Here is a 14,422-nt window from a genome sequence, read left to right as displayed (position 1 = left end):
AAAATAAAATAATTCTGAAAAAGAGTAAGGGTTAATGTGCAAAGAAGTCGTCTTCGGCCCTCAACCTTTTCAAATGACATAACAGCTATTTTAATCCAGTGTCCTGTGTAGGTGATACTGCAACTATCAATTATTATTAAAATATATCCATGTTATTTTAAAGATATTTTCATTACTAAACCACTATATAATTCTACAGAGTAAAAACTGTGATCATTAATCAAGATGTAACAAATACTTTACTATTCTAGACGATAAAGCAAACCAAAATCTCAAAAAAAGGAGGTTTAAACCATGGAAAAAAAGAGAAGTATAAGAAAACAAACAGAATGAATCCTGTGAAACATCTGCATATTTTAATATACATGGTGTTATAAAACTGATTAGTGCAGATACTAGGCAAAATGTGTCCACTGTTTCCCCCTGTCTTTCTACTTGAAGCAAAGAGAAAGAATGTCAATATCTTCCTTACAAAACATCAGATTTTTTACGAGGAGGAGGAAGCAGAAGAGAATCTTATAACAGAGTCCTAAACTCAGTTTAGAAGTGTACTGAATGGAAATTTAACACTGAAAAGTTTTGCACAGGCAAGCCAAATCTTTTATATTGAGCGATGTTAAATCTAGAATTCAGGTAATTGCTTTCAAGCTGTATAATACCAAATTACTTTTATTGCTACTGAGTAGCTAAAGTTTAGCCTTTTTTTTTCCTTGCACATATATTTCCATATTTTTCTGTGTTTTCAAAGATAAGTAACACTGATGCAGTTTTGCTGACAAAACACTTGCATTAATGAGCTGTTCTTTTCTTTAAGACGCTGAGGAGCTTTTCATAACCAACAGCAGCAGGATGCAAGCTTCTCAAAGTTATTACACAAGCAACATAAGAAAAGGTATGAAGCAGGGTATCTTTCCTCCTGGCAACGCAGAGCTTGCTATGCAATTCCTTCTTTCTCATAAGGTTTATATTTCAGCCATTGGCTTGCATACTCCTACGACACTATCAGCACAAGCAATAGAAAGATAAAGAGATCTGCCTTACATACCAGAGAAATTACTAAATACTCTTTTTTTCCCTCAGTTAATTATCTTAACATTTAATCCAGTAATCGTGTTTATAGGATAAAGTAACTGAAGTCACAACTACATGTATTTCAGCCTATCATCCCTCCTGTGTTCCTTGTTGAAATGATTTAACACAGAATAAAGATCATGAGGCTTTCAACCTGAAAAATCAGTGTTTCTCATACCTTTTGTTTGATGATCATGTCGTTGATATCATCAAGATCACCTACTATCACTCTCTGAGATTTTATCTCTCGATCCAGTCGAGAAAGCCAGTCAGTGAGTTCTGCCCATGCCTTATTGAAGTCAGCCAAGGCTGGAACCTCCAAAAGCACAGAAGATGGCATTTCTGGTTTGAAGGTGGTTGTTTCCTTGGTTACCCTGGTTTGTGTATCCACAGCAACAGTTTCACCAGAAGTTACTGAAAGAAAAAAAAATGCTAAAATTACTGAATAAATCAAATATGATAAATGTTTATTTCAGTAATAGAATTTATGCAGTAGAAAGCGTAACACAGAAATAAGCTTATTTCTTGATGTTATGTCTACTGGAAATATGAAAATTAAAACTAAAAGAATATATGAATTAATTTTCAACACTATTTCTATTACAGTGTATGCTTAGCATTCCGCATTCTCAGCATATTCAAATTTCATCCTTAAAAGACCAGTAGGACCTAGTAACACTAGCAATCACCTCAGTGTAATAAGAACCCCCCACTGAAAGTTACTGAAGTATTGCTATACATGAGTCACCTTCCAAAATCTAGTAGTGTGATCGCATCTGTCGAGGCTAGAGGCAGATTTTAAAAAGTTGGTTGCTTTAGCCAATGTATCACAGCACGACCTTGCATCTAGAAACACATCTCTTCCACAGTCTCCAGTTACTCTGTGGAGGTGAATTTCTCTTACCAACAACCTTCTCACTGTCACCACCAGGTATTTCCCATAGGCTCTGTGACCAGTATGGGAGCTTACACAACAAGAAATTCAGCCTTGGCCAATTCTTGTTTTTTCCTCCCCATAACATTGAAAATATAATATGCTATTATTTGGATATTTGTGGATTTTTTTCCTTCTATTTGGAGAAAATGGACACATCATCTTTGTGTCCTTCCTTGCTCTATTAACCGGGTTTTAAAGAATCTGTTCATTATTCATTGCTTGGGTTGGGGAAGTATCTTTCTCTGCAGTAAAAATGATGAGAGGTGCCACAGAGAGCTACTATTGGACAGAAAGGCATGTAACATGAAATCATTCAGAATTTCAAGACTGATTTTTGCTTCTCAATTTTTCTTATTTACAGATAGATGGCTGTAAACTGTTGGGCTATTTTTTGCCCTCCAGTTAATCATGCAAATGCAATTCATTATACACAGTATTATGGCAGATGAGGCTACACTGAATTGCGTTCAGTGATTTTTGTTCTAAATTTTTAAAAAGTCCAGCCAAATTAAAAAAATACTAAAATAGGGAAAACACAAGCGTGCTGGTGTTGCTTCACTGAGGTGGTTAATCATTAGCAAATAGTCTAAATACCTACCCTTTAGAGTAGCTACAGAATCTTTGTCAGAATCACCTGCCTAAACAACACAAGAGCTAAAGCAGGAAAGCTGAAATACAGCTGTGTGGAGCGTGTCCTACATTTTCTAACATTTAGCTGCAAAATATGGTTATTGAAAACCAAATATAAATTTCTAAAGGACCAAGATGTTTGTTTGCATTTTTTCCAGTCTCCTTACAGAGCAAAAACGACATCTTTCCTGCACTCTTCCTGTTAGGTAACTTGTCTTTAACAGAAAAAAAAAATCCCTAAACCAGTGTCACCCCATGCACAGTAAGGATTTTTTGCTTTCTAGTACTTCTGAGAGCCTGATGGTTTTTCCCACAGGCACCCATGCCATTTCAGCAGTCTGTCTGAAGTCTGAAAACTCAAGTAAAAGGTGAGGGTTCAACAATTTGGCCACAAACCCACTTGAAACATTAAAACAATCAGTAACATTAACTGATCTCACCAAGGAATTTAGCAGCTATTTTTCACTAATGAGAAAGGTTTTCAGTTACTTCACTGAGGAATCAGTGACCCTCTTCAGCACTGCAGAAAGGGAAAAAAGCTGTGCACAAGCATCTAAATGACTGTCACTGTAAAAAGACCATAAGATGCTGTCAGCATTAAAAATACTGTATGATTACAAACAATTTACGAAATCAACTAACATATACATTCTTTATCTCACCTGAATAAATGGCAATATTATGATACGAAAAGGGACTCCTGCAAATGATGATTTTTAATGACACACTGCAATTAAATGTATTTGTCCACCCATCCATATCATTATTGCATTTCTGAAATGCAACCCTTGAACTTTTCCTTGCTCTACTTTAAAATCATATACCTGTGGGTAACTATGGAGTAAATTATTTATTGTAAAAGCCTGTTCTAAGACAGCAAGTTTTTAAGTAAAATTACACAAAGAGATGAGAAAACGGATATATCTTTTTTCTGACATGGAAGGAGGTTTGTAAGGGCTTTTTTTCGGTAATGTCACACTGTTTACTATAACAGATTATCTTGTACTTGTAAAGGCTGACAGTTTTTAATATCAAAAGCAAAACAGATAACCCTAAAGGATCTCTTTCCTTCACCCTTTTATTTCACTTTCTAAATTTTTACACGCAAATGTGAAAAATTAATAATAATGTGGACTCATCAGGTTTTCTTTCATCTCTGTTGAAATTACTCCAGATATTTTCTGCCCTATTCTATTTCTTTTTAACTAAATTATGCAAATGAAGCAGACATTAGCTCTACTCTGTACTGGTGAGGCCACATCCAGAGTACTGCATGTGGTTCTGGGCGCCCCGGTACAAGACAGCTATAGAGCTACTGGAAAGAGGCCAGTGAGGGGCCACAACTTTGATTAAGGGACTGAAGCATTTCTAATATGAGGCAGGCCAGAGACACCAGAGATGGTTTAGCCTACCAAAGAGAAGACACAGGGATGATCTCATGGATATGTATAAATATCTGAAAGGAGGGTGCAAAGGAGATGGAGCCAGGCTCTTTCTGGTGGTGCCCTGTGACAAGACAAGAGGCATTTGGTGATCAGAAGGCAATGTACTAAACCTATCATTCATTAATGGACACAACTGGCTGAGTTTATGGCTTTTAGCAGAGGACTCAGCTCATTACCTAAATCAACAAGTTTCAGCTCATGGTTCAAATCTGAACCTTTGAATTCATGCCCCTCCACCCCACCCTCACTCCAAGTTTTGGAGAAGATGGGAGACAGGTGTTTAAATAGCAAATGGTGCTCAGCACCCCAAAATTTTCTCCCATGCTGGCTAGAGAGCAGCACAACACCATTAGGTGCTGCGCTTTCACGCTCTGGCGGTAGCAGCCATCATCTCTTCCACCCCTCTCCTCAAAGTTGCTGTATGCTGTAGCTTTCCTTTGTCCCTCAGCAGGTGAAGGAGTGAGTTTGGTAACTACTGTGGCAGGGGAGGAGAAAAGACCATCTTTTTCCACAGAATGGCAGAACATGAATGGCTCCAAAAAATGGATGGGGTCCACACAGTTGCCAACTTTGGGCCATCAAACAAAGGTAACATTTAAAACAAAGCCATATCAAGCAGGAATAGCGAGGAAGGAGGGAACACTGCAAGGCAATGAGAAAGGAAACTACATAATATTCTTCTAAGGCAAAAGGAACTTAAAATAGTTACTTTTCATATACATACAAACAAGAACTATTTCATTTGTAAATTCACTTGCTGTTTTATTTACTTGGTAATGCTAGAAGAGAATGTCAACATTAAAAAAGTGTTAGTAGTTATTTAGCTTAACTGAGTTGGCACTTAGATCTTACAAACTTCAGCGGTCTGAAATAACTCCCAGAAAATCACTGAGAAAAGAAAATATTTGTCATCACTTTCTCTGTCTTCATTGCTCTGTCCAGAAAATAAGGTGAATTCAAAATCATTAATAGCCTCAGAATTATACACAGTGTTTTTCTGCCAATATAGTAATTGCAGTTTAATAGGAATGTCTTGGTTGTACTCTTTTGATGTTTACAGTCAAAAGGCTATTGTATTTTTCATCTTTGTTCAGTGGGGGGGAGAAAAGGGCAGAGAAGCCTTTGAGCATGTCTGTCTGATCAATGTCATTTAATTGCCCAAAGGGCAAAAAAATGTGCAACAAACAGCACCAACTAGAAAAAAAAAACCCAAAACAAAATAGACCATAGTTTTCTATAGAATTCATAAGATTTTGTTTGGTTTTATTTTGTTTGTTTTAATGTTGTCCTTTAGAGCTTTCTATGCTTGATGTGTTTTTATGACTTCCTCTCTCTGAGCTGGTTATTAAAAATCTGACACCTAGAGAAAATTATATACCAAAGACATAAATTCACAGAATTGTCTATATTGTCTCACCCCTGGATGGGAATTCAATGCTACAGATCAGTCACCATTTCCTGTAACAATACCAACACGTCATCTCATTTCACCCTCTCCTCACATGAACTCCATAATACTGTAGGTCAAAGAGATTCAGAGCAAAGCTCATTATTTGCAGTGAGGTATTCCATATCATAGTCAAGACACATACAATTACTGAAAAACTGAGTGTTTCATTCCAGAACTTTACCAAAGCAGTTAAGTGTGAAAAGCATGTGTAAGTGTTGACTTCCAATCTTTACCAAGGGATGGATTCTTAGGTCCACTTCCATCTGGCCTAAAGATCATGTAAAGGCCTTGTCTTTCCTCTGTGACTTTAGAGATATTTAGGCAGCAGGCAAACCGTAACTTAGTTTGACATTCACATAGGTTAAACAGAAGTTGTCTTGTCTAAGAGGAAATTTCTATTCTTGTTGTATTTCAGGTAAATTTAAGAAAAAGTTTCTAAACTGGAGCTCTGCAGAGCCTCCGTAAGAAGAGTCAGGGTGACTGATAAAATGTCCTGGCACCCATTAGCATCTCATGTATTTTGGCCTGAGTATGCGAGTGGCCAAGAGTTTGCTATTTAATATTTATTTATTTATTTTCACTCTAGTGGCAGCTATTCCGGAAGAGGATATTCCTAATCTTCTAAAATTCATGGGTTTACTTCTCTGGATTTTGGCTTAGATTGTTTGGGTTTTTTATCCCTTTGATGTAGCTCTTTTGCCTCAAGAAACTTTATATACTACAGAGAGGACTGTAGGGTACTAGCAGAAGTGCACTGTCCAGTATATCTTCTTTAAAACTTCAAAATGTGCCACTATCTACCACTGTGAGGATGGTAATAATCTGTTCCACTTTGACTGAGCAGTTAAAACATTTATTGAGTTATTTATAGCAATTACTTTTAGAAAGTGATTGCACAACAAGTTTCTCTTCTGACACTTATCTCCCCTCAGAACAAAAATACCACTTGAAACAGTGCATCTTGTCCCTTATTTCTCTTTCTTTCATGCTTGGACAGATATGACATGGTTCATTCAACAGAAGCGTATAAATGATTGATTAAAATTTATAGAGAAATAAAAATCAATATTAATTACACAATATGTAGCAACAGATCTCATTCTGAAACAATTTATCCAGAACTGCACTGCCAGTTCCTGTGACTCAAAGAGGATAGTCTTTGGTTTTGTTTTTTCCCCTCCTCCCAGGACAATTAATTTATAAATTTTTTCAAATATTTGAGTAGCAAATTCTACCCTACCGCAACACATCAGAAATACAATTAAGGACTTAACCTTTCAACTTATTAAAAGGTTATATCAGATCATTACTGTGATATGATAAACTTCAAAACCAAAAGGACAATTAGGATTTAAGACATTAAGCCACACCAACCTGTAGCTTTTAAGGTAACTTCTCATTAGCTCTTTCTGCTGTTTAACAAGAAGGAGGAAACAACATAGAAAATAATAGGAGAAAAATAAAACACCAAAATATAATGTCCAACAAAAAGCTGAAAACCAATCTAACAATACTCTGAACTAGGTGTGATTTTCAAATTGTTCTTGAACCTTGAAATACACTGGATGAAAATCAAGACAATATTGGTATTATTTGCATCTTGAAAATAATCTGTAATGTTAAACTTTAAGAGTAGGAATAATAGGAATCTGTCATGAAATTGAAATTCATATATGAAATGCAGTAATAAAAAAAAAAAACCAGAATGAAGTCAACTGCAGGAAAGCACTTTTTTCCCCTTCTTTTTTTCTGTTTATGTCCCAAGAGAGGGTCAATCTGACAACTCAGAACAAATAAAATTCCTTATTTAGGTACTGAACAAGAACAGAATAGACAGGAAGAATGACAACACTCCCAAAAGCTTCCAACCCCTTCCAACACCTCCTTTCAAGCCAAAGTCCTTAAGCAGACGTGACTCGGTTCACAGGAATGTTCCTAACTAGCCTCCTGAGTGTTTTAAGTAGTGTTGAAGTTTTAATTAAGGTAACTGCATCTACCAGGTCAAAGAAAGAAGAAATAGCATAGTAACTGGATGTAATTTTAATTCAATTTGCATGTCTAGCCCGGGGATTTAGTTCCATGGTTAGTAGTACCAGTTCAGGCATATGCCATCTTTAATCCTTTATACAATGAATAACAGTAACATACACCCACTAAACTTAATTTCTGTTTAGTTAAGGAAACCCAGCTGTGTTTTACTCACTTTGAGGAAAATAGAGGAAGAATATCAGTACCCTGTGGCATATGCACAGACAACATCACTCAATGAATTTGTTATTTTAACACAAGCAACATTGTCTTCTCTAGTGATAGGCCAAATGAGCATTCCCTCTGTGGGCAAACCAGCAGTTCACTGATTTGGAGGTGGCATAGCAGGCAGATTTTGCTTATTTCATGGGAAACATCAGTGTCATCTTACCAGCACTTCAGCCTTGTGAACTTGATTGGGAACAACTAGACTCCACAACAGAACACAGGTGAAGATCTAACATCTACTAAAGTGTATTTTTTCCTTTTATTATTTTCTTATGCTCTGTCATTGCAGCTGCTTTTCTACAGGGCTCTAGCATCCATGCTCATATTCTTAAACTCCAAGCAGGCTTCCCTGAGAGAGATCTGGGCAGACAGTTCTGGGACTGATTTATTCCTTAGACTTGTCCCAGTGATAAATGAATGTTGTCATCTCTCTTTGTCCTTTAGAGTTAAGGAAATAAAGTTAAGAGTACATTAAGTTCTCCTGTGCAGTACAACCCTTCCACTGCCAATAACACTTTTTGCGGAAAGGTATACAGCTACCTGCCAGGTGTTCTGGGTCACAAAGGAAAGAAAAGTAATAGAATTACAGTGGGAAACACAACTCTGATTAACTAAAATAAATAATATCAATTTATTACAAAAAATAAAAGCAAACCCCAAACCCAACTTTGAAATTTGACAGAAAGGATAGGGGTTTTTGGTGATCTGAACTCAGAATAAAGTCTTTATGATGGTCAAAAAATTATTGCCAACAAAATTCCACCTACGGCTCTAAATGGGGAGAATATACATCCTTAGAGCATTATATCTCTAAGCTAACATTTTCCTAACATTTTAATCAGCTTTTAAAGTAAAAAAAATTATAATTCTTCAAAGTGAGTCTTTTTCTGTTTGAATAAAACACCAATGTCAGATTGACCAATGTCTGACTGTCTTAGCCTTGAATATTTAGTACAAAATTTCCTAGAAAAAAATGACTTAGTAACTGTATCATGGATATTTCATAGATAGTCATTTTTATAGAGCATAAATGGGTAACCGTTAGTACTTGATTTCATGAATACTTAGGGAACGTTCACATTATGTGCTATTGTCATCAGTTTAAAAAAGTTAAGTGCCTAAAATTCTTTTATATTCAAGATGATCTTAATGATTGCTAACAAGTCATTATGGATTATACATAATTTAGATTAATACAGGTGAAAAAAATAAGCTGATAGTTTATGGGATTATTAGTTAAAGTTTAGATCTGAAGTAGTTTGTGCAGTGGGATGAAGAGAGGGACCAAAACTAAAGACCCCATAATTCTTAGAGATTCAAAACAAAGTAGAAAGTCAAGGTTAAGAACTGTTAGGAGAAAATAAAAAGACTTACAAGTGAATGTGTATTACTATATTTGAAAAATATCCATAAAACCATGGTTTCTAATACGTTACTGTTATTAGATTAATAAATAGCATCATGACTTTAAATTTATAGTACAAAATTAAGTGTCAGCTTTCTCATGTTTCTCTGTCACACAAGACATCTGGTAGAATTTTCTTGCTGTCCTCCTTTTCTTATGTAGAAACATGACTACGCTGTTTATTGTACAATACAATACATTTTTACAAATTTCTCCAAACACAACAGAAAGGTGTTTAGGTATGTCTTTCACTCAGTGTAAAGAAGAGTTCTTGCTTTCACAGATACTGGATTACAATGGGAATAAGAAAATATGTCACTGTCTGTCAGAAAAATACAGACTCCACCAAACACTAAGAATTTCAGTGATATAAGTCATATAAGTAGGCTTGTATGCACCATAACGCAAAGAACATTAAGGTGAAGTTAACTTAGTACTGCATAGCAAAAGGTTAAGATTATGACCTGTTGCTGAGAAGAGCTTCTGCAAATACTTTTTCTGTATGCAAGATACTTAAAAGTGGAATGTTATTGGTTTATTTGATGAGAATGCTGCCATCATAGGAGGCACTTCAAGAAAGAGTTTTGAAAACTTACCCTTTGTGGAAAAGAATCAGGTTGGAGAATACTTTAGCAAACTGAACACACGTAAGTCTGTGGGCCTTGAAGGGATGCACCCGTGAGTGTTGGGGGAACTGGCAGATGTCAGTGCCAGTTCTTTAAACTTGCTTTAAACTTTTGCCACTTGCTTTAAACTTTGATGGATCATGGTGACTGGGAGAAGTGCCCAAAGACTAGAAGAAAGCAGATTTCACTTCTATTTTCAAGAAGGACAATGTGGAAAACCCAGGGAACCACAAGCTAATAAGCCTCACCTTGAACCCTGGGAAACTGATGGAGCAACTAATCCTGGGAAGCAATTCTAGGTCCATCAAGCACAGAAAGGTGATTGGGAATAGTCAACGTGGATTCTTCAAGGCGAAGTTATGCTTGACCAAACTGATCACCTGCTACAACATAATGGCTGGCTTGGCAGAAGCAGGCAGAACAGTAGATATCATCTGCCTTGACTTCTGTAAGGCTTTCAACACTGTCTCCTATAAAAATTCTCATAGAGGAGCCGAAGTATGGGCTAGGTAAGAAGTGAGGTGGATTGAAAACCGTCTGAAGCACTGGACCCACAGTGTGGTGATTAGTGCTATGAAGGCTAGTTGGAGACCAGTAATTAGAGGTGTTCCCCTGGGGTCAATCCTGTGTCCAATCCTATTTAACATCTTCCGTAAAGATCTGAATGATGGGACAGAGTCTACATACAGCAAGTTTGCAGATGACACAAACCTGGGAGGGGTGATTATGCTGCCATCGAGAGGGACCTTGACAGGCAATGTGCCTTTGCAGCAAAGGCTAATAGTACCTTGGGCTACATTAGGAGGAGCATGGCTGTGCTGGTTTTGGCTGAAAAGGTGTTAATTCTCCTCACCGTGGGGGGTCAGCTACCCTTCCAGCTTCCTGCACTCTGCCGCGTGGCGGGGTGGGGGGCTGGGAGGGGCAGGGCCATGGTGGGGGCGGCTGACCCCAACTGGCCAACGGCAGGTTCATTCCATACCATGTGACACCGTGACCAGTATATTGAGTGGGGGCAGTTGCAGCGTGGGAGCGGCGCAGCGTCGGGTCGGCGGGCGTCTGCGTCGCGTGCGGTTTGTTTCGGTGGTTCGTTCCCCTTCTCCCCTCCCTTCCCCCCTCCCCCGGGGCTTTGCACCTCTCGTTCTCCATTACATTGCATTTCTGTTGTTGTTTCTTTTAATTTTAATTATTAAACTGTTCTTATCCCAACCCACGAGCGTTACCCTTCTGATTCTCTCCCCCATCTACTGGTGGGGGAGTGAGCGAGCGGCTGTGTGGGGCTGAGCTGCCGGCTAAACCACGACAGTGGCCAACAGGTGGAGAGAGGTGATCCTTCCCCTCTACTCAGCATCTGGAATACTGTATCCAGTTCTGGGCTCCCCGGTACAAGACAGCTATAGAGCTACTGGAAAGAGGCCAGTGAAGGGCCACAACTTTGATTAAGGGAATGAAGCATCTCTAATATGAGGCAGGCCAGAGACACCAGAGATGGTTTAGCCTACCAAAGAGAAGACACAGGGATGATCTCATGGATATGTATAAATATCTGAAAGGAGGGTGCAAAGGAGATGGAGCCAGGCTCTTTCTGGTGGTGCCCTGTGACAAGACAAGAGGCAATGGGCACAAACTGACACACAGGAGGTTCCCTCTGAATATCAGGAAACACCTTTTGACTGTGAGGGTAAATAAGCCCTGCAATAGGTTGCCCAAAGAGGATGTGGAGTCACCATCCTTGGAGATACTCAAAAGCTGCCTGGACATGATCCTGAGCAGCCTCCCTTTGGTCACCCTGCCTGAGTAGGGGGGTTGGACCAGATGACCTCCAGAGGTCTGTTGGTCCCTTCCAAGCTCAACCATTCTTCAGTCCTCTAAAGCTTTATTTTCAGTTCCAAACACTCTCTAGAAGCCAAACTGGAAATAGTGTAAGGACAGAGAATGCTTTGGGAATGAAGCAACGAAGACTGAAGATAATACATGGAAATAATCCTGGCACAGCATATGCAAATATTCAACTGACTCCTCTACATGTGGTGGAAAGAGTTTTAAATCTGCAATACTCTATCCTAGTTAGACTATGACTCAAGCAGGGGCAGGTAGTATAAAACCAATTGAAGATTGTAATATATATCTGTAAACTGAAATAGCATTAATAACTCTTGCTCTGCTTGGACTTATTGTTCTATTCAAACCTTTCTGAAAGATAAACTGCTCCAAAGTTCAGTCTCCTTTTAGTAATATAGCATTGTCTTGGTATTCCCTGTAAACCTTTCCTTAGGCAAAGTTCAGCATGATTGATGGGATCACTAAAAATTTAAAAACAGAAGTCTAGGTTATGAATGGATTACTTTTAGTGAGTGTAAGAATTAAGCAGACACCAAAACTAAAAAAGAAGTATCACAAGAACCTTTCATATGCTAGCTATGTGTTGGTTCTAGATTCAATTTAGAGCAGTATCACTGATTACAATACCAAGGCTAATTTAACTATCAATCATACTTAAAAAGTTAAGAGAAAACAAAACCTAGAACTTTGTGGTGTCACCACCAGATACTCATTACAATATTGAGGTAATGCTTTAAAAATAGTCCAGATGGGGGGCAAAAAAACCCCAAACCCCAAATTCAACAATCAACAAAACCCAGTACACTCAATATAATGGTTAAGGTTTTAAAATCTCCCTCTTCTATAAACAAACTTTCTTGTTTATGCGAACTATATATAAAACATGATTGTGTTTGTTTCTTCTTTCTGTTTAGTAGTTTAAAGGTTAGCTGAGCAAATATCTGGAATACTACCTCCAATATTTCTGCTACAGCAAAAATAAACATTTTTTTGATATCACCCGTGGCTTTTCTTTTTTTATATATATAAAAAAAATGTACAAGTTGATTCAAGTGCTGAGATACTGGCATAATATGAACTGAATGTATGTTAACACTAATATTTCTCATTTATTGTAACAGAAGCAAAAATAATCAGAAATATTTGTGTTTGGTTTTTTCCCCCCATACAATAGTGTCTTATTTCTTTATTGTGATACGAAGTTCCAGGAAACCCACAGCTGAGAGAAACAGTTTATTTCTGGCTTGCCTGTGCCCTGTATTCTCTATTGTTATTATTGATTTGAGTCTCCCATTAGGTTCTCATGACATATGTTTTAAAAGGCAAAGAAGAAAAACTTCTCAAAGTAGGGAATTCAGGCTATCTCAATTAAAACAAAGAGGTAATATTTTAAAATTATTATTTCTTATTATGGATGTGACTCAAATCCTCTTCTGCTAGTTTTACTTTCCCCACCAGTGTATTATTCCATGTAGAAGATTTCACATGTCTGGCCAAGAGAGGTTACAGGGTCTCAGACTGCATATACTGGTTTGCATAAAACAAGATGAAGTCATACTGTATATTTATCATGTGGATTATCACGTGAAAATTTTGGGCAGAAGTCTTATTTTCTTCATAAGGCAAATACAAATTTTTGACTAAATCACTATTTACATTCATTCATGGTGGCCTGATACAAGTATTTTTATCTCTCTAATAAAGAGTTTTACATTTGACAAGGAAGAAAAAGAAAACAAAAACAGTTAAGAGCATTCAATTAATACTAGTTTTGATGTTTCAGGAAGATACATGGGCATTTTTCTCAATCATAAAATAAAGATTTCCCCTTCTTTATAAACATAAACATTTTAACCTTTTTCAGGAGAACATTGAAAGGAAACCTTAAGAAGGCATTACATCAAGGGAGTCAGTCTTTTGGGGAACAGAAACACTACAAAATTTATACTGCATAACACTTTGAATCCCAAGGAGATCCATGATAATAACAACCAATTTAAAACTAATTTATCTGTAAAACATAGTAATGGTCTGCATATGCAAAAGTACAGTCAATGGAGCTGCTATTTGCCATATGAGGTCTACTTATAAGTTTGGATTATTAAGGATAAAATTACCCAGTTGGCTCTTAAAAATTTTGAACTAAGGAAGTGTTGAGGAAAATGCTCCAGCCTGTTTTGGGATCTCTTGAAGTGGTAGGCAGAATCAACACAAGCAGTCTCTCTGGTAATATTAAGACACTGTCAATAGCAATTTTATTTTTGAAAGTGATCTAGTAATATTACTTTTGCTGTTATTTAAATTAATATTTTAACAATGAAATAAAATTTTGATGTTGCATTTATTACCTCTCCCCCTAAATGTTTTCAGTAATTGATTCCTGCATCCCAAATTAGGTTTTCCAGTATCTAGAAACATACACAATCATTTCTGGGCAGTCTGAAGAGTTTCAGTTCAAGGAGTCAAGCATTATTTTTTGAAAACAGCTTTTTTATGTTGCTGTTTTTTAAATACAGTATTATTTGTACACCTACAGAAAGCCTTTATCTTTTTCCTAAGAATAGGAGTATTTTTGAATAAGCAGTTGTTGCAGTTGTTACAAAAGGGTTTCATGAAAATGAATGTTTTGTATTACAGCACTCCTGGTGTTCCATCAAATTCTGTCACATACTTGCCTTATAAAAAACGTTGTGACAACATCTGTCACAAACGATGCAAGCACCTCTCAGTATTCCTTTTGTCAGTAAAAGTAACAAGTTGCTT

General features: G+C 37.1%; 1 protein-coding gene across 8 annotated transcripts in view; it reads right to left on the bottom strand.

Annotated features, from left to right (window-relative positions):
• Nucleotides 1–14,422, bottom strand: part of DMD (dystrophin) — a 1,139,896-nt gene that overhangs the window by 350,134 nt on the left and 775,340 nt on the right. For all 8 annotated transcript variants that reach the window (XM_064473561.1, XM_064473589.1, XM_064473531.1 and 5 more), the window contains one exon: nt 1,250–1,485. In XM_064473561.1, the coding sequence (XP_064329631.1) occupies nt 1,250–1,485 (236 nt within the window). The remainder of the gene's footprint in view (nt 1–1,249; nt 1,486–14,422) is intronic.

This window comes from Phalacrocorax carbo, chromosome 1 (assembly GCF_963921805.1).
Source record: "Phalacrocorax carbo chromosome 1, bPhaCar2.1, whole genome shotgun sequence".
NCBI classification, from domain to species: Eukaryota; Metazoa; Chordata; class Aves; order Suliformes; family Phalacrocoracidae; genus Phalacrocorax; species Phalacrocorax carbo.
This window is presented reverse-complemented; position numbering and strand designations above follow the sequence as displayed.